Source organism: Rutidosis leptorrhynchoides, chromosome 3, assembly GCF_046630445.1.
Source record: "Rutidosis leptorrhynchoides isolate AG116_Rl617_1_P2 chromosome 3, CSIRO_AGI_Rlap_v1, whole genome shotgun sequence".
Classification (NCBI taxonomy): domain Eukaryota; kingdom Viridiplantae; phylum Streptophyta; class Magnoliopsida; order Asterales; family Asteraceae; genus Rutidosis; species Rutidosis leptorrhynchoides.
In genome coordinates, this window is record NC_092335.1 from 117,944,119 (window position 1) to 117,969,252 (window position 25,134).

Here is a 25,134-nt window from a genome sequence, read left to right on the forward strand (position 1 = left end):
TATAATTATAATTATAATTATTCATTGTTAATGATGATTAAAAAAAAAAATCAAAAGGGCTGATCGTACGAAATTGTTATAAATCACAATCAAACTTTATCTATATTTTTGTTTACTGTCTCCACTAGCTAGTTATATGTTATAATAGATATATTCTATATTCTATTACATACACACATATTCTATTACATCATCACTTGTTTTCAATTTAACTCATTCGAAAATTTAGTGGGATTTCTGTTGAATTACTTTAGCCTTTTCATTTCACCAATTATCTATCTATCCACTATCCTTTTTATATATAACATGCATATGCATATACATAAAACCACACGCATACATAAACTACAACAGAGAACTTCTGTTCTTTTTCTGTTTATTGTTGACGAGCACTCAACTAGGATCACCACTTTATGTTTTCTAGCTTCTACCTCGGTTTAAGAAAACGAACCAATCACCACACAACCAACCGATACCAAAACATCACCACCATATTACAATCATATTTTTGTTTCAACCCAAACCATTGGTCACCTTCTACTATTAATGTTTTGTTTCTTTTTGTTACCAAAGACCCAAAACATAAAACCATAAACATCCACCACACACAGGCATTAAAGCTTGCAACTTTCATTAAGAGTTGCTGTATTTTTTTTATTTGTGAAACAACTTCGGTTGTTTGATTCCCGATTAACCACCACCATGAACCCACTCGTTTTACCACTGCTATTCAAAGCCTGCTTGTTTGGTTTTGCTTCGTCTGAAAACCCACACAACCGCCACCTTAGTTAACTGTTATAAATCATTATTGTATACTACTAATCTTCACTCCAAATAAACGAACCCCACCTACACATATAGTCACATGGGTGATGCTTTATCACTTTTTATGATGAAGTTGTAGAGATAGTGGAGATGACTTTAAGGGTGGACAGGTGAAGATGAAATTGATTTCCTTGTTGGAGCTAACATAAAGCCAACGTACAGTTAATTGGTGGAGATCCTTTAGGTTGCAATTAATAAATCATGTGAAACCCTTACCCTACCAAAAGGCGTTTATATTTACCACTAAATAAAGTGATAATTTGGGGTCGTGTTCCTTTTGAGAATAACAGCCGAATAAAACCAAATTATGCTGTTATTCTTTATTTCTTTCAATCGTTTTATTGATCAAACCGTTAGAAACTAAACCCATTAATCTCTTAAATGGACAAGAAACACCTTGTTACATTGGGCTCGTTAGTGGGCTGAGAAGTTGTAAGTAGGCCTAGCTGTGTGAGCTTATACCTGATAACTGATTGCTCGCATGTATCTGTTTCCACTTCTGTTGCAGAAGGAAGATGTGGTACATAAAAAAAACGAGGTTATTGATGATGATAGGGTGATATAAGGATCGTGATGAGTAGATAATGATTGAGTTAATGACGATGATATTATGATGATGATAATAACGATATGATGACGATGATGTGATGGTAACGAGTAATATGGTGACGATCGAAATTGTTGAAGATGATGATCGTGATATGAAGATGACGAGTTCCATGATGACGAATAAGATAGTTGTTATGATAATGATTTAGGATTAATGTATGATGATGATAAGCTTTGATGATGTTGTACGATGATGGTCACGAAGATGATAAGAATGATGTATGATGATGATGCTTAGATGATGTACGTAGATGAATGGAAGTGATTACGATGATGTTTACTTGATGATGGCCGTAGGATGATGATGGTTGAATGATAACGATAATGATGATGTTATGTTATTAGATGATGATGTAGAAGAAGATAAGGGAACAGATAATATTGGGTTAAATTAAATGACTGAATAAACATAATAAGAAAAACGAGGTAGTGTAGATGGTAAGGGGTGTTTGTGGGAAAGAAGAGGTCGCGGGTTCGAGTCCCGTAGCGGGCAGATTATTTTTTTACCCTATTTCTTGAGGTAGTGAATTATCATCATCATTATTATTATTATTATTACTTTTATTATTATTATTATTAGTAAAGATAAGTATTAGTATTATCGTCACTATTAAAATTATCATTTTAAAAACTACCATTAGTATTATTATTACTACAAATAAAATGATTAATGTTATTATTATCAAAATTTTTATTATCAATACCATTATTAAATCTCGTTATTAGTATTATTATTATTATTAGTATTATCATAATTATTATTTGACAAACAAAAGATATTTATATAAAAATACATTACAAGTATACTAATATTACATACTAATATGTTTTTAATATATTAACTAATATATTATTATTTATAAATTATTTATATTGAAATAACATTTATTAAATTATATATATCATATATATAATAAACATATTATATGTATTACGGTAATCATATGTGTATATATATATAAAGATTTTAATCTTAATACATTATATAATATAAATAAACTTAGCTGAATAAATGTGATATGTGTTAATATATATACTTGATATAGGTTCGTGAATCCGAGGCCAACCCTGCATTGTTCAGTATCATCATATGTATTTTTACTACAAAATACATTACAGTGAGTTTCATTTGCTCCCTTTTTAAATGCTTTTGCAATATATATTTTTGGGACTGAGAATACATGCGCTGTTTTTATAACTGTTTTACGAAATAGACACAAGTACTCGAAAATTACATTCTATGGTTGAATTATCGAAATCGAATATGCCCCTTTTTATTAAGTCTGGTAATCTAAGAATTAGGGAACATACACCCTAATTGACGCGAATCCTAAAGATAGATCTATCGGGCCCAACAAGCCCCATCCAAAGTACCGGATGCTTTAGTAATTCGAAATTTATATCATGTCCGAAGGAGGATCCCGGAATGATGGGGATATTCTTATATGCATATTGTGAATGTCGGTTACCAGGTGTTCAATCCATATGAATGATATTTTTGTCTCTATGCATGGGACGTATGTTTATGAGAAATGGAAATATAAAATCTTGTGGTCTATTAAAATTATGAAATGATTATTTATGTTAAACTAATGAACTCGCCAACCTTTTGGTTGACACTTTAAAGCATGTTTATTCTCAGGTACGAAAGAAAATCTTCCGCTGTGCATTTTGCTCATTTTAGGGATATTACATGGAGTCATTCATGACATATTTCAAAAGACATTGCATTCGAGTCGTTGAGTTCATCAAGATGATTATTAAGTCAATTATATTTGGATATATTATGAAATGCTATACATGTCTATCAACTGTCGATGTAACGAAAGTTTGTCTTTTAAAAACGAATGCAATGTTTGTAAAATGTATCATATAGAGGTCAAGTACCTCGCGATGTAATCAACTGTTGTGAATCGTTTATAATCGATATGGACTTCGTCCGGATGGATTAGGACGGGTCTTCACACATTATGCCTTTTATGCGTGTATAAGATTGGATACACCATTAATGGACTTACTACAACCGGTGTGCCTCAGTCAAACTTACGCTGTATTCGATAGACTTATCTTACCAAGGGGTGACACATATAGTGTACTTTGAATCGGGGTTCGCGACTTCCCAATAACAGAGCCAATAACTACGTTCTATTAGTTGGAAAAGCGATTGAGTTTAAAGCATAATCGGAAAGCATCTCGACAACATACACAAACCATTATTTCGACATTATAACTGACTACGTCATAGCATACACTAAAGATAACTACTCGCTAATCATGGCAACAATATCACAAAGCATAATAATGAAAAACATTGTATAAAGACAAAGGATAGAAGTACCAGTATATTAAATGAGTTCCGAAAACAAAAGTGACAACTTTAAACTCCAGACCGCTCCTAATACAATCTTCGACGTTCTTCTCCGGGTACTAGGTTTCCCGCACGTAGTCAAAGACCTTGAAAGTATGACTAATATTGTAGAAAGAAAGAGAAAGAAGTGAATTAAAGTGTGTGTAAAAATGTATGACAAAGACCCTTTAAATAGAAGTGAAATTGGCCTGTAAATGGCTGGCAGGCCGTTTGGCAGGCCGTTTGCAGGGACCATTTGCTTGGTGGCCCGTTTCTTGTGACCGTTTACCTTGGCCGTGTGGCAAGCCGTTTTCCATAGTGGCAGGCCGTTTGGCCTGCCCTGGTTTGCTGAATTCACTGGATCGTAACTTGATTTCCTTGATCATAGCTTGGTTTTTTGTCTTTCATCGTTTTCGCTCTAGAATCTTCGTTTTAGCTCCGATTCTCTTGATTCTTTTTGAACCGTCTTCGTAATCACTTGTTCTTCAATTTTAACCAACGAAGCGGGTATTTTGGTGATAAAGCTTAGAACTTTATTGTTTTCAGGCCTTAATACCGAGGTAAAAACGTGACTTTTTAGCCGATATCAATTTCCTAGATGAAATTTTACTATACCATCTTCAAAACTGTAGTTGGCATAGAATTCTTTCACAAGTTTGGGATACACCAGTCTATCGAGGAAAAGAAACATTGTCAGTGTCAGATGTGAGAACTTATCAACAGCATTGGGAAATGATTTGCAATTGACCACACTTCCTTTGATCGTTCTATTGCCAATCCATTTCTTATTGTAATCAATTTTCGCTCTTGCATTCTTAGGCGGATCATAGACCCCTTGATCTCTTGATTACGCGTCTTTAGTTCTTGCCATTTCCTATACAAAAACACTTCAATTTAAATCAAAGTGAACGAGCAAATGCCACAATTGTGTAATCAGTGTTTTGCAAACTTAGCTTTCACATTTATGAACTAGTGTTAACTTTCTTCACATTCTTACCCTCTTTTGGTAAGAGTGTGTTTACAAATATATGAACATGTGTTCTCATAATATTCATGTATCACAATGATTTGCAAACTTAGTTATCATCAATACCTAGTGTTTTGATGTTAACATTCTTCACATTCTCACTCTCTCTTGGTGACAATGCGTTTGCACTTTAGATTATTAGTGGTTTTCATAATGTTCACATGGATTCATGTTTTGCAAATTCGGGTTTCATCAATACACAATTTGTAAACTTGATTTTCATCAACACAAATATTTTAATGTTACCAATTTCTACATTATTACTCTTCATTAATGACATTGTGCTTGAATCATGTGAACAATGAACTTATGAATACCTAATCTAGTTGTATGATAAACCCTAGAATTCAAAGTCTTAAATTGATGCAATGTTAATCACGATTTCAAAGGTTTTTCAGGTTTTCATGAACAAACTTGATTATTAGCATCAATTTGAGTGGGAATTTCGAATTAAGGTTTCTTCAATCAATGTTTGAAGAATTCATCATACTAACACAATTGAACACGGAGAATTCATAGATTAATCTTACCGAGATTGAAGATTAAGGATGAGAAGAAGCAGATTCGTTGGTGTGCGGTTTAAGATCTTGAGCCGTGGAGGAGAGGGAAATAAAAACGATTTTAAACAAAACACGGAATGAGGTTAGAACAAGGATAAAAAGGCCGTAAATTGGTAATGAGTAGAAATATCATAATGCATGACAATGACTTTTGTAAGGGTTAAGACGTCTTTGATGCATTTTTTATGACATATTTATAGACAAAATTGCTCATTTCGTCCCTGTGTTTTTCACTTTTTGCCCGTTTTATCTCTGTGTTTTATTTTCTGCATTTTTCATCCTTAAAAGCATTTTAAAGTCCCAATTTCATCCTTCATTCTAACGAAGGTTAACTGAGTCCGTTAAGACTATTCATAGAAACTATTCACGTAAATGCATTTTAATTTTGTTAAAGAACTCAAACTCAGTTCATCACCATTAACTCTCAAAGTTCAACTATGATCAAAGATAACAAATCTGTAAGAATTGATACTCTCAAAATTCAATCATGTCATTTGTTGGCTTGAAGACAATTAAAATCTACCAACTCCAAAAATATACATAAGAAATGAGTTTTACAAGCACCATCTGACCACCACAAACATCATTATTTGAACACAAAAAAATTAGATCTTAACATAAACTAATAAACTAAATTAATTAATATGAATTACAAGAATGAACTAATAAGAATCTTCAAAAAGAAAATTAATCGAAGATGTGAACATATATGAGATTTGAATATATTGAGATATGAACATAAACTAAATATATTGAGATCTGAACATAAATAGGAGATGTAAACACCCAAATAAAACCTTATCAGAGATGTGAAGCCACCACGGTTCAAATATGTCGATTATGAAACTACCGCGGGAAATCGCCTGGGTTGTAGATCTTGCCGGTTGTTCATTTGCGAGTAGATGCACTCAACGAACAACGGCGTTTTTGATTATAGACGATTGTCATGGTTACCGAAAAGTGTTCATAATGCCTCACCCGCCACCATCAACCGTCGGCGGTGGTGGCGCACTTTGTAAACTCGAACCACAATAACGCTATATAACCTAGATCTAAAGAAGTTCTTGAAAAACCAGATGAGAGTTGCAACGATGATTCGAGATCCACAACCCAACTGTGATGTATTGGTGGATATACGACCAACAAGACATGTAATTGTTTACGGTACATACAAAGTTGAATGATTAATTGTAGAGTAGATACAAGCTTGAATGCTTATTTGATGACATGTATATTAATAAAATACTAAATAATGACATGGATATAAAATAATTACAGAATAATGAAATGGAAATGCACGGTCAGCAACAAATTTAAAATGCATTTACGCGAATAGTTCATGTGAATAGTTTTAACGGACTCAGTTAATCTTCATTAGGGTGAAGGGTGAAATTGAAACTTTAAAATGCATTTAAGCATGAAAAACGTAGAAAATAAAACAAATGGATGAAACAGGTAAAAAGTGAAAAACACATCACAAAATGAGCAATTTTGTCCATATTTATATTATTTCATTATTAAATTATAAATTATTATTAAATTATTTATTTGTTATTATTATTTATTTATTTAAAACAAATAAAGAACCCTTGTGCAAGATAAACCCTATATTGGGGGTCCGGCTATAAGCGAACAATCTTGTACCTCCACCATCAAAACCCTTTCTTTATAATTCTTACAATTAAGATTAAGAAATCCAAATTCAATTGAGTCCCCATTTCTGTCATCTCAAAAATTAAGCTACCTGCAACCCCCAAACACCCCTTTTTTTCAATTTTAGGGCTGTCTTACAACTTTAATTTCCATCAATGGTGGGAGCTAGTTCTTCTTCTTCTTCGTCCGCCAAACTGATCCCCACCACCGGCGTTCGCATCGTCGTCGCCGGTGACCGTGGCACCGGTAAGTCCAGCTTAATTATCACCGCCGCCGCTGAGTCTTTTCCGACGAATGTTCCGCCGGTGCTGCCGCCTACTCGGTTGCCGGAAGATATGTTTCCTGACCGTGTCCCTGTTACTGTCATTGATACTTCTTCTAGGTATTAATTCTGTTAATGATATGCACACACTTGCAGATAAATTTGGATTTGGTGACATCAATTGGATGTGTTTGGTTATTAATTTTTCTTAATTTTGTGTTTTTGTTTTATAGTTTGGAGAATAGAGGTAAACTTGCTGATGAACTGAAGAGAGCTGATGCAGTTGTTCTTACATATGCTTGTGACCAGCCTTCTTCGCTTGATCGTTTGAGTACTTTTTGGCTTCCTGAACTTCGACGATTAGATGTACGTGGCCCGTTATCCAAATAAGTTCATATATTGTTTGTTAGAACCTTGAATTACATTAAAGTTACTAACTTTTTGATTACTGTGGATTACTTGATGCTTTTTATGTTTTTTGGCTGATGTGTTAGATGTATCTTTTTTGTAAGTTTTAACTTGTAAGTTTTAACTGCTTGTGTATGTAGTGGCGATTAAGCTTGATAAGCTTATCCCTTTCATGAAAATGTGTATTAGAAGGAATACTGGTTTCTACTATTATATGCTTACATATGTATATGTATACACGCACACATATGTTGTTAGTTGTACATAAACACAATCAAACATGCACATACATACAAATTACGAATACGTGCAAGGATGACATGATGGCTTGGTTATTTCAAATTGGTGTATCAGTGTATAGGCTTAGCTTAGGTGCTAATTGTTATGTATGATATAATGGGAGATTTAAGTTATAAGTTCAATAATGCGGTTAGCATTTTTTTATTCTGTATATAAGTATGCATATAAGTGTATTCATGTTGTTTTTATTGTTTGGTAGCTTTTGAAAGATGCAATTATCTAAGTTCCATTTTGTAGTAAGAGTTAGTATTATTCTCTATTATAGATGTTAATTCTGCTATTGCTGAATTCCATAAAGATGGTATAGTTATAACCACACTATACTGAAAAAAATGAAAACAATGTGGATGTAGTTTAAGTGTTTAACGCAATTGTTAATATTGGTTTTAACATCAAATTTTTTGTAACTAATATGATCTATGACACATGTACAGGTAAGGGTTCCTGTTATAGTGTCCGGTTGTAAGTTGGATTTAAGGGATGAGCAGCAAGCAATTAGCTTGGAGCAGGTGATGTCACCTATAATGCAACAGTTTCGAGAGATTGAAACTTGTGTTGAGTGTTCAGCATACAAACATATTCAGGTGACATGTCCTTTCAATGTTTTGAGCTTTTAATTGCTTGTATTTGTTAATGATTAAAGTTGTTTGTGACATCTAGCCCTATTTTACCTTTTTGTTGTTGGTGTACAATAAAGATTTTATAATTATAATTTTCACTTTTTTTTTTTTTTTTTTTTTTAGATTCAAGAGGTGTTTTTCTATGCTCAGAAGGCTGTGATCCATCCGACGGCCCCACTGTTTGACCAAGAGGCACAAACGTTGAAACCTCGATGTGTCAGGGCCTTAAAAAGAATCTTCATTCTCTGTGATCATGATAGAGATGGTGCTTTAAGTGATGCAGAGTTGAATGATTTCCAGGTTTAGATTCTCAGTCCTAGTTATCTTTCAGCACTTGACTATACTTATGTGTTAATCGCTTACATTAGAGGTGGTAAAGTAGGCGGGGCAGGTAATGGGCAAACCTTGGTATTTTGGGTTGAAATGGGTTGGGCTGGGATTGACATGAAACACTTCTTCTACGGATATAGTTATCAATGCCTATAAATAATCAGTGCGTCATTGATAATTTTAAATGCAACTTTAGTTTACTTAAAACTAAAATAAGCAGTTCTCTTCTGAGTTTAAAGATCCACCCAAATTGACCCATTTCTAAGTAAATGGGTTGAAATTGACACCTCAAGTTATATGTCACACTAACAAGTTTTCTGTGTATGGTTGTCTCTTTTGTTCCTATACAATAAACATTTGCAAAACCTGAGACACATTTATCAATCATATAATTCTAAACAGGTCAAATGTTTCAATGCTCCATTGCAACCTTCAGAAGTAGTTGGTGTGAAAAGAGTTGTGCAAGAAAAACTGCCTGAAGGAGTGAATGAGAACGGCCTTACGTTAACCGGCTTTCTTTTTCTTCACGCATTATTCATTGAGAGAGGTCGTTTAGAGACAACATGGACTGTTTTAAGAAAGTTTGGTTACAATAATGACTTGAGGCTTGTGGATGATCAGCTATTGCCTCCAATTAAACGCACTCCCGATCAGGTAGTTTTTATGTCTGCATTTTTTGCAAGCTTAATTTTGTTTAAAAGATCTATATATAGTTTAATGGTATTGAAATGTTATGCTACATTGCTAAATTACAATTTCACATCTTGATTTAATGGGGTAAGTTTGCTCTGTTTGGTTTGGTATTTTGTAGAGTGTTGAGCTAACAAGTGAAGCTGTGGAGTTTCTTAAAGGAATTTTTTCCATGTTTGACATGGACCGTGTACGTTTCACTTTTGAGATTTTTATATATGATGTATATTTTATATAAATGCTTTAAATTTAAAAAAATAAGCTCATTTTTGACCCAGGATGGAGCTCTTAATGCACATGAGCTTGAGGATGTTTTTTCTACTGCACCTGAAAGGTACTATAATTTATCTCAAAGTTATTTCGACCTATCGTATATATTTTTTCGCTATAAAAATCTGAATTTTGGTGTGTTATACTTGTAGTCCTTGGACTGAAGCTCCATACGCTAATGCAGCAGAGAAAAATGCCTTGGGAGGGTTATCTCTTGATGGATTTTTGTCCGAGGTATATACCTTTTTAGTAGTACATACTAATACTAATAATATGTTTATGTTTGATCACATTATTTTCTTATTTAGTTATTTACAACATTTTAATCGTGTCAATACAAACATTAATATTTTCATGGTATGAACCATGAAGGGAGTATATGCGATACTCCCCCGTCCTAGTTTAATAGTCCAGTTTTCCTTTGGATGTCCTAAATCAATAGTCTACTTTCATAAATAGATAAGCATAATGAGATAAAGTTCTTTTATACCTTTACTCTATGCATGTATACCATAAATGTAGGTAAAAAGTTAGGGGTAAAGCTGTAAAGTAAGTAGAAAGTACAGTGTGATAATTACGTTTTTTAAACCATGTGCTTTTTGTCTGTAGACTATTAAATTGGGACAGAGGGAGTACTCTTTTAGAACTGAAATATAACTACAATTGGTTGAAGATTCATATTCATATAATGTTATATACTTGTATCAACCAAAGTTTCTTGCTTTTGCTGAAATCTTGTTTGTGTGATGCAGTGGGCCCTTATGACACTTTTAGATCCAGTTCATAGTGTTGAGAACCTTACATACATCGGATATGCGGGCGATCCTTCTTCCGCAGTGAGAGTTACCCGAAGAAGACGTGTTGACCGGAAAAAACAACACTCTGACCGAAATGTTTTCCATTGCTTTGTTTTTGGGCCCAAAGAAGCTGGAAAATCCTCACTGTTAAATTCTTTTGTTGGAAGGTATTTCACTGAACCAGATATGTATTTATAGGTAGTTGTACCGTGTGCTTCATAACTTGTTCTTGAAGCGATTGGGACTATTTGTTCCGTGGATTTGTTCAACGTTGTTTTATCTTGTTTTTTTTGGCTGTTCTCTCTCATTTAATTGTTGGAATTGCAGGCCATTTTCTGATGTTTATACACCGACCACTGAGGAGCGATATACAGTTAATATTGTTGATCAACCTGATGTAAGTCTATTTCTTTTTGAACATCATTTTATATAGGTTGATGCTTACATGAACATATGCTTGTGGATGGGTTATGGTTATGTTATATCGTTAACTTGTCAAACAGCTAAACATATAAACAAAATAATGAAATGGGTTGAAACTGGTAAAGAGTTGGCCAAAGTGTATTGTTTTCATGCATAAACCTTGTAAATCAGTTTGTTTAACTAATTAAATTATAATTGAAATAATATATTTGCATTAATGATTGACACAATTTCTGGACCTTTTTTTTAATTCGTTGGACTATTTTTCTCACTAGATTTATGTTGACACTCATCTTGCCTCATTTATATAGGGAACAAAGAAAACTTTAATATTACGAGAGATACCTGAAGACGAGATTGAAAAATTGCTGATTCATAGAGATGCATTGGCAGCATGTGACTTGGCAGTTTTTGTTCATGACAGGTAACTGGACTATTGTTAGGTCGTTTTTAACATTTATTTTCAGAAGTATTTTATGAACATATTCTTGTTTATATAGGTAGCTAAAGGGGCATGTAGGGTAGTGGGTCAAAATGTTAATTTTTTAGGGCCGGGCTGGGTTGACCCGAAATATTTCTGTCTGAATCTTGTAATATTGAGCATTAAATATCTGGTGTGTCAAATATGTTTACCGAAATATGCAGTATCCATTAGTAATCTGACTTTTTAACTACACTTGGAAAACTTTCAAGTTTCAACCTTTTTGACCTGTTTTCTTAATAAGTTGCTATTTTGTTTGACCCGTTTCCTCTGTATGTTACTTTCTTGTTTGACTGTTAAGTGATAAAACATAAGACCCGTTCTTAAGTAAATGGGTTGCAATTTCTACCTTTACTAAAACTACAGGTGTGGGTTATTCTAGCAATGTCTATGTCATGTTTCTGGGCTTGTGATGCATTCTTTTAATCATTGTGGATCTACGTTTGTCTTTTCTTTAACCCATGCACTCTTAGCTACTTAAACTAATATTCATTTTGTTATTTGGTTCCAGTTCGAACGAGTCTTCTTGGAACCGAGCAACAGAATTGCTTGTTCAAGTTGCCTGTCATGGTGAGTCTACTGGATACGAGGTTCCCTGCCTAATTGTTGCAGCTAAAGATGACCTTGAACCATACTCAACTGCAATACAAGATTCAACAAGGGTATGCATAAAGTTGATAAATTTTGCAATTTATAGGCAGCATAATTCAACCAAAAGTCATCAACTTTTTGACAAACATAACATTATTGTGAACAACAAAGGCCTAATTCTTGCTCAATGCTAATCCTGGATTTTTTAATACTCATCTACAATATTAATAAAAAGCTTTTGATATGTTAATATGTTATTGTAGGTGAGCCAAGATATGGGAATAGAGGCGCCTATACCTATTAGCACGAAATTGGGAGACTTCAATAACGTATTTAGAAGAATTGTGAGAGCAGCAGAACACCCTCATTTGAGCATTCCTGAAACAGAAGCAGGCAAAACTCGAAAACAGTATCACAAGCTTGTTAACCGTTCCCTAATGGTTGTTTCAGGTAATATAAATTTTCCACTAGGGGTAGTAGATGAACGAATTTGTCAGGTTGGGTTAGATATAGCCACTTACATTTTTTGTTTCATATGTTAACAAATGATAAATGTGTTAATTTTGTTAAAAAAAAAATAGCTTTATGATATTTATGTATGTTTTTCACATTTGCAGTTGGAGCTGCAGTTGCAATTGTTGGGTTAGCTGCATACCGTGTTTATGCTACAAGGAAGAACGCTTCATCCTGAAAGACTTTGCTACAACACTTGAAAAACTGTCTTGTTCTCTAAATCGATAACCGAGTCCAGATATGAACTGGGTTTTTTCTTACATTCCTTATATTTTTACTTTGATAGTTGTGTAGAGATATTGTTGTGTGTGACTACACTCCCCTGGCATGTAGCAGCAACTAAATATTAATCAAATATACATGCTCTTCACAACATAAAAGGTTGCAACAGGTGGCCGTGTTTTAAAAAAAAGTGTTATCTAAAACTTATTGTCTTCCTTTAAAAGCAAATGTAAATTGTTTTTCAAAAACTTGTGTCTAAAACATTTTGATTGGTGTTATATTTGCTTATATGCAAATTGTAAAAAGACAAGACCCAAATTGAACCCGGTGTGTTTATGGGCTTCAACTAGCTTTTAAGCAATAAGCTCATACTGATAAGCTTCAATTAGTTGCTAAAATACCTTGCATCTTGAAAATTAAACAAACACAACTTTTATGGTTATATTTGCTATTATGTGTTAGTTCACTGTAGGTATTGTGTCTACTTATCTCTCCATGCTATTTTAAGGTAGTCCTTTACTTAGACTTTTTTGCTCCGTTGGTTCTTCAATTATACACGAAATTGCAATCCGAGTCCCTCAAGTTTTTTTTTTGGATTTTCGAGTTCTTAAAATTGCAAAATTTTGCAATCCGAGTCCCTCCGTCAGTTTGCCATCTAAATTAGCCGTTAACCCTTGACATGTGCCATGCACGTGAGGGTAAAATCGTCTTTTTACTCTTTTCTTCGACTTTTTTGCTCAATTGGTCCTTCGTTTATAGACAAAATTGCAATCCGAGTCCCTCAAATAAATTTTTTTTTTTTTTTTTTAAGGCCAAGCATAATCCATCACCACCAAATTGCAACTTGCTATTGCTGCTCGTTCAAACCAGCGAAACCACTTCCTTCATTAAACTAATCACCACCACCTGATATATTGCTCGTTCTTGCTACTACTTGTCTTTCCTGTTTCATGTTCCTGTTCGAAAAATCCATCAACACACCAACAGAACTTGCTATTTTTTTCTGTTTTTATTCCAACCACCACGAACCCTTTTTACTACTCGTTCACTGCTATTAAACGTCACTTACTTCTGTTTTCTGTTCAGTTTGTCGAACCCACTACCGCTGCTAGATTACTGCTGTCAGTGTTGTAAATCTCCCAAGATCTCCCCGAGATCTCGTTTTTAGAAGGCAACCGAGACGAGATGTTCATCTCTCGAGATTTCTCGGTCAACGGGGTCAAACTTAGTCAAAGCCACGATTTCTCGGACTTTCTTGCTAATTTGTAATAATTTCTTGTAAAATTCGTAATTTCTAAGATTTTCTCGCTCATTTCTCGGATATTCTTGTAAAATCTCGTATAAACGTGTATAAATATGCATATATTTATGTTTTTATGTATATTTTTATTTAAAAAACTATAAAGTCAACGTAAGTCAACGTCCGAGATCTCCCCGAGATTATTCCGAGATGCCGAGATCTCCCTAAAAATGTCCAAAATGTTGGATCCGAATTCTCCAACCTTGACTGCTGCTATATCTGCTGTTTCTTTTTCTGTTTCTGGTGTAGTACAACTCGAACATCCATCTAAAACCACAACCACTTGTTGCTATTATTCTATCGAAGGCTACTGCTGCGATGTAAGACCCGAAACCTATTACTTATAAAATTTTTCTCTCTCTGGAATATGATATGTCTCTTTCTCCGGCAAACTTCCGACTAACAGATTTCTAATCTAATCTAATCTTCTTTTATTTTTGATTGCAACAACCATCATGTTCTCAATACCTGTTTCTCCGTTCACACCACATCCTCCTTCATCCAAAAAGTCGCTTCACCCTCAACCTAACACAATCAATCACATCAAATATCAACCAGACAGTGTTGGAGTTTGGGTTAAAATCGATCGGGATAAAAACAATCAGCCTGCCCAACCTTTGATTAATCAAGTCCCAAAGCCTGATGAGTTCCCTGATCTGAACCATTCTAACAGAAACCCTAAAGTACCCATCGCCGCCAGATTCAACACTTCATCTAACTCCATCTATCAACGATTCAAATCTCATGAACACGCAAAAAACCTGATCAAGAACTTCGGATCTAGTACCAGCCATCATCCTCGTGATACATCCGAACCAAAAAACATCAAATCATTCCTTTTTTTCAATTTTCCTGACTCTTGGAATTCTGTAAAGCTATGGGGTCTGTTCAAACAATTTGGGAATATCACTGAAGTATACATCCCAAATAAAACGTTAAAAAATGGAAAACGCTTTGGATTCGTCCGCTACAGGAACATCCCGGAACGCCTTGTAGATTCTATGGTAAGGAAACTCAACATGGTTGTTGCTGATGGTATGCTTCTAGTAGTATACAAAGCACATGACAGGAATATGCACAATGTGTCCAGTCCTCAACCTCCTGTGAACAAACCTAGTCATCATAATCCTGCACCAACAAACAAATTCACCGATGAACGCAAATTCTCTGAGGTTACTGCTCCTCATGCTCAAATTGACAAAAGCTCAGGTATCCCAAATAACAGTCTTAAAACTATAGAAATTAACGTAATGCAAGATGAAAAGCTCAATGATTTACTTGGTCATGCTCTTGTTGGGGTGATAAAAAATATTGATCATCTTGTATATTTCGATGAAATATGTAAATCGGAAAACCTTATAGGATTTGAAACTAAATACCTAGGTGGCCGTGATGTTATGCTTATCTTTGAAGATAAAAAATTGGCTCTCGATGTTTTAAACATTAGCGAACTGAATGAAAATAGGAACCCACTGTGGAATTGGTTCGATGACATCCAACCTTGGGATCCTGATGATTACTCCTATCCTGGACGTTTAGTTTGGGTTGATATCAAAGGGGTCCCGATTTCGTGCTGGTTTGAATCAACTTTCAAAGACATTGCTAAAGAATGGGGTGAAATAATTGACCTACAAAACTGTTCTATTGATGAGAAAGGGTCACAAGACCTCTCCTCAGGCAAGGTCCTCATCAGTACTAGCTCGCTTGAACCCATCAAAGGACGTGCCCTTATCAATCACAGATCTAAATCAACATATGCATTTGTTTCTGAAAATAACGAACCTACGACTGAATTCAACTCCATGGATAATGAATCATCTGTATGGGATGATGAGGTACTATCTGATGATTATGCTTCGGACGAAGAATTCCACATGGATGGTAATCAAATATTTGAAGGTTATGAGACACAAAAATCGCCAAACAACATGTTCAATGTCAACGACATTAGCGATAACAACTCCGCCACCGAAAAAAAACTACCTTCAGTTGAATCGTCAATGTCAAACTCGAAGCGATTGGCAATTTGCAAGTTTCCAAAAAATCATGATGTCTCTGATTCGAATCCCGAACCCAACGATAATGATCACAATGAACATTATTTTTCATCGGAATTTGATCATGTCTCGGAAACTGAAGTAATTGATGACAGCTTATCTTCCCCAATACTCGGTAATCAAAACATACCCTATACATGCCATGATTTACACAACACGTCAACTGAGCCCAACTTCAATCCCCTAAGCGAACCTACATCCCCAACCATCCCTATAAGCCCAATTCAGATTATGAATAACTTGCAATCCATGAACTCCAATAAGCCCAATATCGATATCCATGAAGGTGGAACAAGCCCAATAAACCTATCTTCCCCTACTCCACCTCACAATGAACCCATCACTATAACCCAACAAAATCACGAAGCCAAATCCATTAATACTAACCTAGAAGGAACCTGTGACGTGCCGATGAACGTTGATATAGAAAGTTCCTGCGTTGATCCTGGAAACAAAGTACATATCCCTCCACCCACTCATGAATCTCCAATTACAGTCGACGACAATGTTACCTCTAATCCAACACTAGCCGAGATTCGATCTAATGAAAAGAAGAAACGTTTGTATGCGAAGAAAGAAAAAAAGAAAAGTCTCCGAACTAACGATCTTGAATTCAAAAAAATCGCAAGGGATCAATCAAAACCGTCACATCAATCTATGCTAGCTGAACCGAGTAGAAAAGCACCACACTCCAAATTCCTATATATTAAACATTGTGCACGTAGTGGACAAAAACTGAAATTCTCTCAACTTAATCGCAAATGTAGCTCGACATCAAATCCCAACTCTACATCGAATATTCCAAAAAAGTCGGGCTCAAAAAATGCATCTGGAAGTAGCGCAAGCACAAATGAGTTTGGTACAGGTATCGGAATCCGGTGGAATGCGGAACATTAGCCTCCTCCCTCATCATCTCGTTCTTTGTAAGTTATCTAATGGCTTGTATTTCTCTTAATATTCGGGGCTTAGGGGTAACGGGTAAAATTAGTTGGCTTAAAAAAATATGCAACTCAAACTGCCCTATCATCCTAGGTTTACAAGAAACAAAATGTGGACAATCTCCTGATTCACTTATTGACTCCTTTTGGTATAACTCCAATTTCAACTTTGTTCAAAAAGACGCTATCGGGGCCTCGGGTGGTCTACTATTGATCTGGGACCCCTCCACTTTTATCTTTGAGAGTGCAATTGAAGGTGAATTTTTCATTGCTATCAAAGGAAAGTGGACTGGATATGACTCAGACATGGTAATCATTAATGTTTACGGGCCCCATTCGCACAGCAAAAAACTAATGTTTTGGGATGAACTCTCGAGACTTGTTGATTCCTTTGATATTCCCCACATCATCTTTGGTGATTTTAATGAAGTCCGATCCAAATCCGAACGCCTAAACTGTTTTTTCAAACAATCATGGGCCGACAATTTTAATAAATTCATAGATAAATCTAACCTTTTCGATATTCCACTTGGAGGTAAGAAATACACCCGCTTGTGTCTCAAGACAATGAAATTCAGTAAACTTGACCGTTTCTTGGTGTCTGAGACCATTCTAAAACTTTGGCCGAATATCTCCTCAAAATCACTCGACCGTGACCTTTCCGACCATGTTCCAATTATTCTTAAAAACTCTATCGTAGACTTCGGCCCTAAACCCACTCGTGTTTTTAATACTTGGCTGAAATTAAAAAATGCAGATGACATCATAAAATCTACATGGTCACTACCCGTTAGCGGAAACCGCCCTGATTGTATCCTCCGAAACAAACTAAAAAATGTCAAACTTGAACTAAAAAAACTAAGCTCACAACTAAATAACATAGATAATGAAATTAAAACACACCTCGACGCCTCTAATGATTTCGAAAAACTTGCAGAAATTAGACCCTTAACAGTTCTCGAAAAAGACAAATGGATTAACCACAGAATGAAGCACATAGTAAAAGAAAAACAGAAATCTAACATGTTCAAACAAAAAGCCCGAATCAAATGGAACCTCGAGGGCGATGAAAACTCTAAATACTTTCATAATTACATTAAAAGAAGAGTTAACAAAAACAATATCCGTGGCATATCCCTAAATGGTACATGGTCTGAAGAACCCAACACAATAAAAAACGAGGCACTTAAATATTTTGAATCACTTTTCCGCTCCAAACCACGTAAAGGGTCTTGTCCATTCGAAAATGAACCTGATCGTATCTACATTTCGCGAGAAGATAATCTAATCCTCGAAACCCAATTCTCTGAAAAAGAGGTCTGGGATGCCCTTAACGATTGCGAAAGCTCCAAGGCACCTGGACCAGACGGTTTTAACATGAAATTTTTCAAAAAGTACTGGTGGCTAGTTAAAGAGGACCTCATTAGGGCCCTAGATTGGTTTTGGCTCAATTCCGAAATATCTAGGGGATGCAATGCATCTTTCTTCACGCTAATACCTAAAAAATCCAACCCTATTGGCTTTAACGAATATCGACCCATATGCTTAATTGGAAGTTACTATAAAATCCTCACCAAGATTCTTGCTAACCGTCTTTCAAAAGTTATCCATAAAATAATCGGTGTTGAACAAACCGCATTTCTAAAAGGCCGTAACATCCTCGATAGCGTTCTAATTGCAAACGAAATTATCGATGAACTCAAAAGAAAAAAGCAAAAAGGCCTCATTTTCAAAGTGGACTTCGAAAAGGCATTCGACTGCATCGAATGGGATTTTCTTTTCGAGACCATGGCATGTATGGGCTTCGGGCGTAAATGGATTAGTTTCATCCAAGCATGTCTATCCTCCTCCTCCATTTCCATCCTTATCAATGGATCCCCGACCGCGGAATTCTCTCCTGAAAGAGGAATTCGCCAAGGCGACCCTATCTCTCCCTTCCTTTTCATCATCGCGGCCGAAGGACTAAACATCCTCACTAAGCGTGCTATAGCAAACGACCAATTACGAGGGATTTGTGTCGGACACGATAAGATTGTGATATCCCATCTCCAGTATGCGGACGACACAATCTTCTTTGGTGAATGGAGTAAACGGAATGCAAAAAACGTGTCTAAATTACTAAAATGCTTTGAAAACATATCGGGTCTAAAAGTAAATCTAAAAAAAAGTAACTTATTCGGAATTGGTGTTTCAAAAAATGAAGTTGATGCTATGGCAAATTACATAAATTGTACGGCCGGCACAACTCCATTCACTTACCTCGGACTTCCCATCGGCACCCTCACTACAAAAGCCTCGTCTTGGAAACCAATCATTGAGAAGTTTGATAAAAGACTCTCCGACTGGAAAGCAAAATCAATCTCTTTTGGTGGACGACTAACCTTAATCAAATCCGTATTATCTAGTGTACCTCTATACTACTTCTCCTTATTCCATGCCCCTTGCAACATCATCAATTTACTCGAAACAAAAAGACGTAAATTCTTTTGGGGTGGTACCGAAGCGGACAAAAAAATTAATTGGATTAAATGGGAACACATTCTTGTACCTTATGATAAGGGCGGTTTAAACATTGGCTCATTATCTTGCAAAAACATCTCCCTACTTTCCAAATGGTGGTGGAGATTCCATAACGAAAAAGACGCTCTTTGGGTTAAAATAATATCAAGCATTTACGGTCCGGGTGGGGGTGGGGGGGTTTGCGCTAATGATTTATCTAGAAATGTTTCAGGTTGCACCATTTGGAATGAAATTATCAAGGCGGGTCATATCGCGGACAACCTCGGGACAAACTTCACCAAGTCTATCATCAAATGCATTGGAAACGGCACCGACACCAAATTTTGGCATGACACTTGGTGTGGTACCGAAAAATTCAGCAATCAATTTAGAAGATTATACATGCTTGAAAGCAACAAACACGCTCTGGTTGCCGATCGTATCACGACACAAAACTCTAAAACCATCGGTTTGTGGAATTGGTCTAGAAACCCATATGGGCGTACCCTCAACGAATTAACGGAACTCAACAATCTTATAGCCACCATTAATTTAACCGATAAACCTGACACTTGGAAGTGGACCTTAGATAACGATGGTATCTTCACGACTAAGAAACTTGCTTCGATCCTCGACAACACCAAACTCGCCACTCCACAACACACTTTCAAAACCCCGAAAAACAAACTTTTACCTCAAAAAATTAACATATTCATCTGGAGATTAATTTATGGTAGAATTCCCACTCGCATTGAACTAGACAAGCGTAATATTGATCTCTATTCACTTCTGTGCCCATTATGCAACTCACACGTTGAAACCATTGAACACATCCTTTTTCTTTGTCCGAAAACATCAAGTGTATGGCTATCTATATTAAATTGGTGGAACCTTCCTTCTAACACCCTCACCTCCTTTATCGACGTAACCATCTCGGAGCAACCTTTCACTACGTCGAAATCCGGTTCATACATATGGCAAGCCACTAAATGGGCCTCTTCATACATTCTTTGGAAACATAGAAACCTTAACGTGTTTAGCAAAAAAGAATGGTGTGTAGCTACAATTTTAACCGAAATCCAATCACAAACATACGCTTGGATATCCAAAAGATCAAAGAAATCTACAATCGATTGGCATCAATGGCTCATCAATCCGTCATCCTACACCTCGGATCAACAAAGAACGGGCATTGGCTAATTTACATCACGTCCTAAATAGCCCTTATTGTATCCACGCTTCTCCATGGATAGGTTTTTGCATTTTGTCACTTGGTTAATTGGGTAGTATTAATCAACTTTGTCACCGAAATGTCGGTACTGTTCGGTTAATCCTATCTAACTTGAATTTTCAAGTTCCGCGGTGTCAAAATGTTTTGACTTATTCATGAAGTCGCCATTTTTATTTTTCGTTATCATCATATTGTATAGAAATTATAGGGCATGTAATTTTCCATTATATAAATAAATTTTCTTGCTTTTCAAAAAAAAAAAAAGACCCGAAACCTATTTGTACATATTATTCTATGAAAATGATGATGAATGATGTTAAGAAGATGATGATACTATTATGATAATGATAATGATGATGGATACGGTTTCAATGATGATGAAGTTAGGAATATGATGATGATGATAACGATCGATGATGATGATGATGTTAGGAATATATTATGCTTGGCCTTTAAAAAAAAAAAAAAAACACTTTAAGGGACTCGGATTGCAATTTTGTCTATAAACGAAGGACCAATGGAGCAAAAAAGTCTAAGAAAAGAGTAAAAAGACGATTTTACCCTCACATGCATGGCACATGTCAAGGGTTAACGGCTAATTTAGACGGCAAACTGACGGAGGGACTCGGATTGCAAAATTTTACAATTTTAAGGACTCGAAAATCCAAAGAAAAACTTGAGGGACTCGGATTGCAATTTCGTGTATAATTGAAGGACCAACGGAGCAAAAAAGTCCTTTACTTATATGGTTATATCCCTTTAGGCCTTTAGTATGTGATTATATATGATGAAGATAAACTAGTTACCTGAACTCTAATTGATTTCTTGATAGGGTACATCTTAGTGAAAATGAATATTAATCATATACATACATTTCCATTACCATATGATCACTCAAACAACTACTGCATTTTGTGCTGAGTCACCAGCGCCATTTTGGTGTTTTTAACAACATTCATGTGATACCTTCACCCTTTTCACTCGTTTCTCTGGACCATCAATAGAATTCGGTTATTAGAGGATGCTCACTAGGTAGCTTAAGAAATCTGACATGGCACAAGGTTTGGCATTGTGGACTTACGCTTGGCTTCTTGTCGCAATGTTAAGAGTACAAATTCAATCTACTTTTTATTTTGTAACATTTCAAAAGTTGAACTTACAACGATCATAAGGTTATTATGGAGTAATGATCAATGATCGATTCTTTCTCGTTAATATACTTAAATTAATTGAATATACTAATAATTCAACACCTTAGCGACGCCTATGATCTTGGACTTACTCGTTTACTGAACCTAAAAGAACTAGTTGAGCACCCAAAAGATATGTTGTGCACTATAGGAACCAAGGATTGGACAACGTCTGTCATCAAAGGCCGATAATCTGCTTCTGTTTGCACACACACAGCTGCAATAGCAGCTACCTGCAAATACAAGACACTGATTTCATCTTTCGAATGTTTTCTGCCTACTAGATCATTTACTGCGAACAATTTGTATAGTAGTACCAAGTATTACTTCAAAAGAATATAGTTAGTGTGTCCATCAACTAGTTTTTAAAAACGATGAAAAGTTTTTATATCGACCCACCATGCCCATTTTGACCCCTTCCCCGCTTGTTTAACCACCTCTGTGATCATGATTAAGGATTGAGAATGAAACTCACCTGAATTAGATCCTTCTTTGAAAATTGACCATGTAGTTTCGGATCGACCATCTCAACAAGTTCCGCTCTATTCGTCAATCTTGGAAGAGCCTAACGAGTTTAGTAGGAGCAATAAACGTTTGAGCCACGAGAAAATGAAAAAAGTTCTGAACATAGACTATGTTAACATCGACCACTGAAACTGACAGGTGTTCAAGTACATACATGAAAGTGAATGGAAAACACATTAGTTTACTTACCCATGACACGAGTACATGCTCTCCGGGTGGGCGCTTAGTGTCGATCGGTACACGTCCTGTTAATAGTTCTAGCAATACGACACCGTAACTGTACACATCTGATTTGGTGGTAAGCTTTCCCGTCGAAGCGTACCTAATAACCTCAAAAGCTAAGCGTGCGTTTGATAAAACAGAATAATTAAGCGCTCATGTTGAATGGTTCAACATTCAGTGCTGAACCATTCAATTAAGAGGCATTCAAGCACACCCTAAAATACATTTATTATTGTAGTATTGACTATTGAATTATTATTGATATATACTCACTCGGGAGCCAGATATCCGGTGGTTCCCAAAACGCGGGTCGAGATGAGCCCATTAAGCTTGTCGGATCCAATCTTGGCCAACCCAAAATCAGAGACCTTTCCTCGATAGTTTTCGTCTAACAAAATGTTGGTAGACTTAAAATCGCGATGTATAACAGATGGGACAGTATGCTCATGAAGAAACTCGAGGGCTCTTGCACAATCAAGAGCGATTCTCAATCGAATGCCCCAATTCAATATCTGAGATCGAAAGTCAGATGAATGAAGGTGGTCGTGTAGAGTACCATTCGACATGTATTCAAATACAAGAAGCCGATGGTGGTTATCAGCACAATATCCAAGAAGATCAACCAAGTTCGGACTCTGCAAACGACTTAGTAAATCCACCTGCAATTAATTTTATAAATAATTAGTCTTCTATGGATCACAAACCATCATTTTTTTTTTTTTTTAAACAGCAAACACACACACCCAATTACAAATAGTACGGTTTAGATATGATAACAAAGAGATATTTTTGTAAAGACAAATTACCTCTGATCGAAAAGCACGTTCACCTTGTTTGCCTTCCCTATGAAGCAACTTAATAGCTGAAACGGTGCCATCACGTAGCAGCCCACGGTAGACATCACCGAAACCACCCTTACCGACAAGGTTCGTATCTGAGAAGTCGTTTGTAGCCGATTCGAGCTCTCGATATGTGAATACTTGTACCCCTTTAAATGTTGCTGATGGTAAACTGCATGGGCTTCCTCCATATATACATCCCTTCTTTATATCTAACAATCCCACAGAAAAAGTTAGGTTTATAAGTTATATAGTTGTGATATAGTATATAGTATATGTTTTTAATTAATATTAAATGAACAGTATACAGTTAATTTCTTTGTTATCAACAAACTTTTGAAATAGATAAGTTATTGGTAGATTGATTAACCTGACCCATTTCAAACTCACAGTAAACATATAGTGGAGTTTGACCCAATATAATTCTAAACATATTACTGACACTTTAAACCCATCCTTTATCATCTTCTCTGTCAGTCTGTCATAGTACAAATGTTTTGGCATGTACTAACCAACATAAATAAACTAAATAATTACATCTGCATCCTAATTTAATCAAGTCAAAGGGTACTTTAGGAAAATTAGATAATAATAATAATAATAATTATTCCCTCAATCAGAAAGTGTCTACCTCACTCTTTATATCTGTCCAAAAATAATTATCCATTTAGAAAAGTAACTACTAATTGTCAATGAATTCTTCAATTTACCCTACTCTTAATCATTTAAATTGCAGATAAATTTAGTTAAATTTACCTTAGGACCAAACTGAAATATATCAAACATTATACAAAAATTCCAGAGGGACATGACGGAGGAGTAAATTTTCGGCGTTAAGTATAGTTAGTCATTTTACCTGAGGTGCCATTGAATGTTACAATACTATGAGCAACAAACGTACAACTTTTATTGCAATTGCTGTTTCCATTCTGTTTTGGAGATTCTATGCGTCGAAGCAATGCTATAACAAATGAAATTGCAATGAGTAAAACGACAATAACAATGGGAATCACTATCAAAAGAATGGTGGTTTCTGGGAAATCATCGTGATGGTGATGGTGGCGAATCAAACGGCTATGGTTGCGCTTAATGTGTGTTCTTGTTGGTGGCTCTGTCAAGTTTGTATCCATTGGTGCGAAAATCGAAGAAGATAGGGGAGATAAAGAGATGGGGAGGGAGTATAAAAATGAGGTTGAATGTCAAGCATATAATAGTGATATATATATATATATATATATATATATATATATATATATATATATATATATATATATATATATATATAGGTAGGTAGTTTTTTTGTGAGAGGACAACTTCATGCATAATGTATAACTAACTGAATTAGTTTGGGTGGTTATATATGGTTTGGCAAAAGTATTACAGTAATGATTTGAATATGTGTAGA

The 25,134-nt window shown here is 35.4% G+C and overlaps 2 protein-coding genes across 2 annotated transcripts; one reads left to right on the plus strand and one right to left on the minus strand.

The window, feature by feature from the left end:
• The first annotated feature begins 6,993 nt into the window (after nucleotides 1-6,993).
• Nucleotides 6,994-13,114, plus strand: LOC139896713 (mitochondrial Rho GTPase 1-like). Its single transcript, XM_071879353.1, has 14 exons — nucleotides 6,994-7,403; nucleotides 7,517-7,649; nucleotides 8,426-8,575; nucleotides 8,735-8,911; nucleotides 9,344-9,595; nucleotides 9,753-9,821; nucleotides 9,910-9,965; nucleotides 10,054-10,135; nucleotides 10,654-10,865; nucleotides 11,026-11,095; nucleotides 11,433-11,545; nucleotides 12,114-12,264; nucleotides 12,457-12,643; nucleotides 12,811-13,114. The coding sequence occupies exons 1-14, from the start codon at nucleotides 7,177-7,179 to the stop codon at nucleotides 12,882-12,884; spliced, it is 1,953 nt and encodes a 650-aa protein (XP_071735454.1). The 5' UTR covers nucleotides 6,994-7,176; the 3' UTR covers nucleotides 12,885-13,114.
• An 8,708-nt stretch (nucleotides 13,115-21,822) lies between these two features.
• LOC139896714 (probable serine/threonine-protein kinase PBL7) lies at nucleotides 21,823-24,859 on the minus strand. Its single transcript, XM_071879354.1, has 6 exons — nucleotides 24,586-24,859; nucleotides 23,697-23,941; nucleotides 23,164-23,549; nucleotides 22,858-22,990; nucleotides 22,619-22,708; nucleotides 21,823-22,376 (listed from the first exon to the last, which is right to left on the minus strand). The coding sequence occupies exons 1-6, from the start codon at nucleotides 24,857-24,859 to the stop codon at nucleotides 22,218-22,220; spliced, it is 1,287 nt and encodes a 428-aa protein (XP_071735455.1). The 3' UTR covers nucleotides 21,823-22,217.
• Between the last annotated feature and the right edge of the window lie 275 nt (nucleotides 24,860-25,134).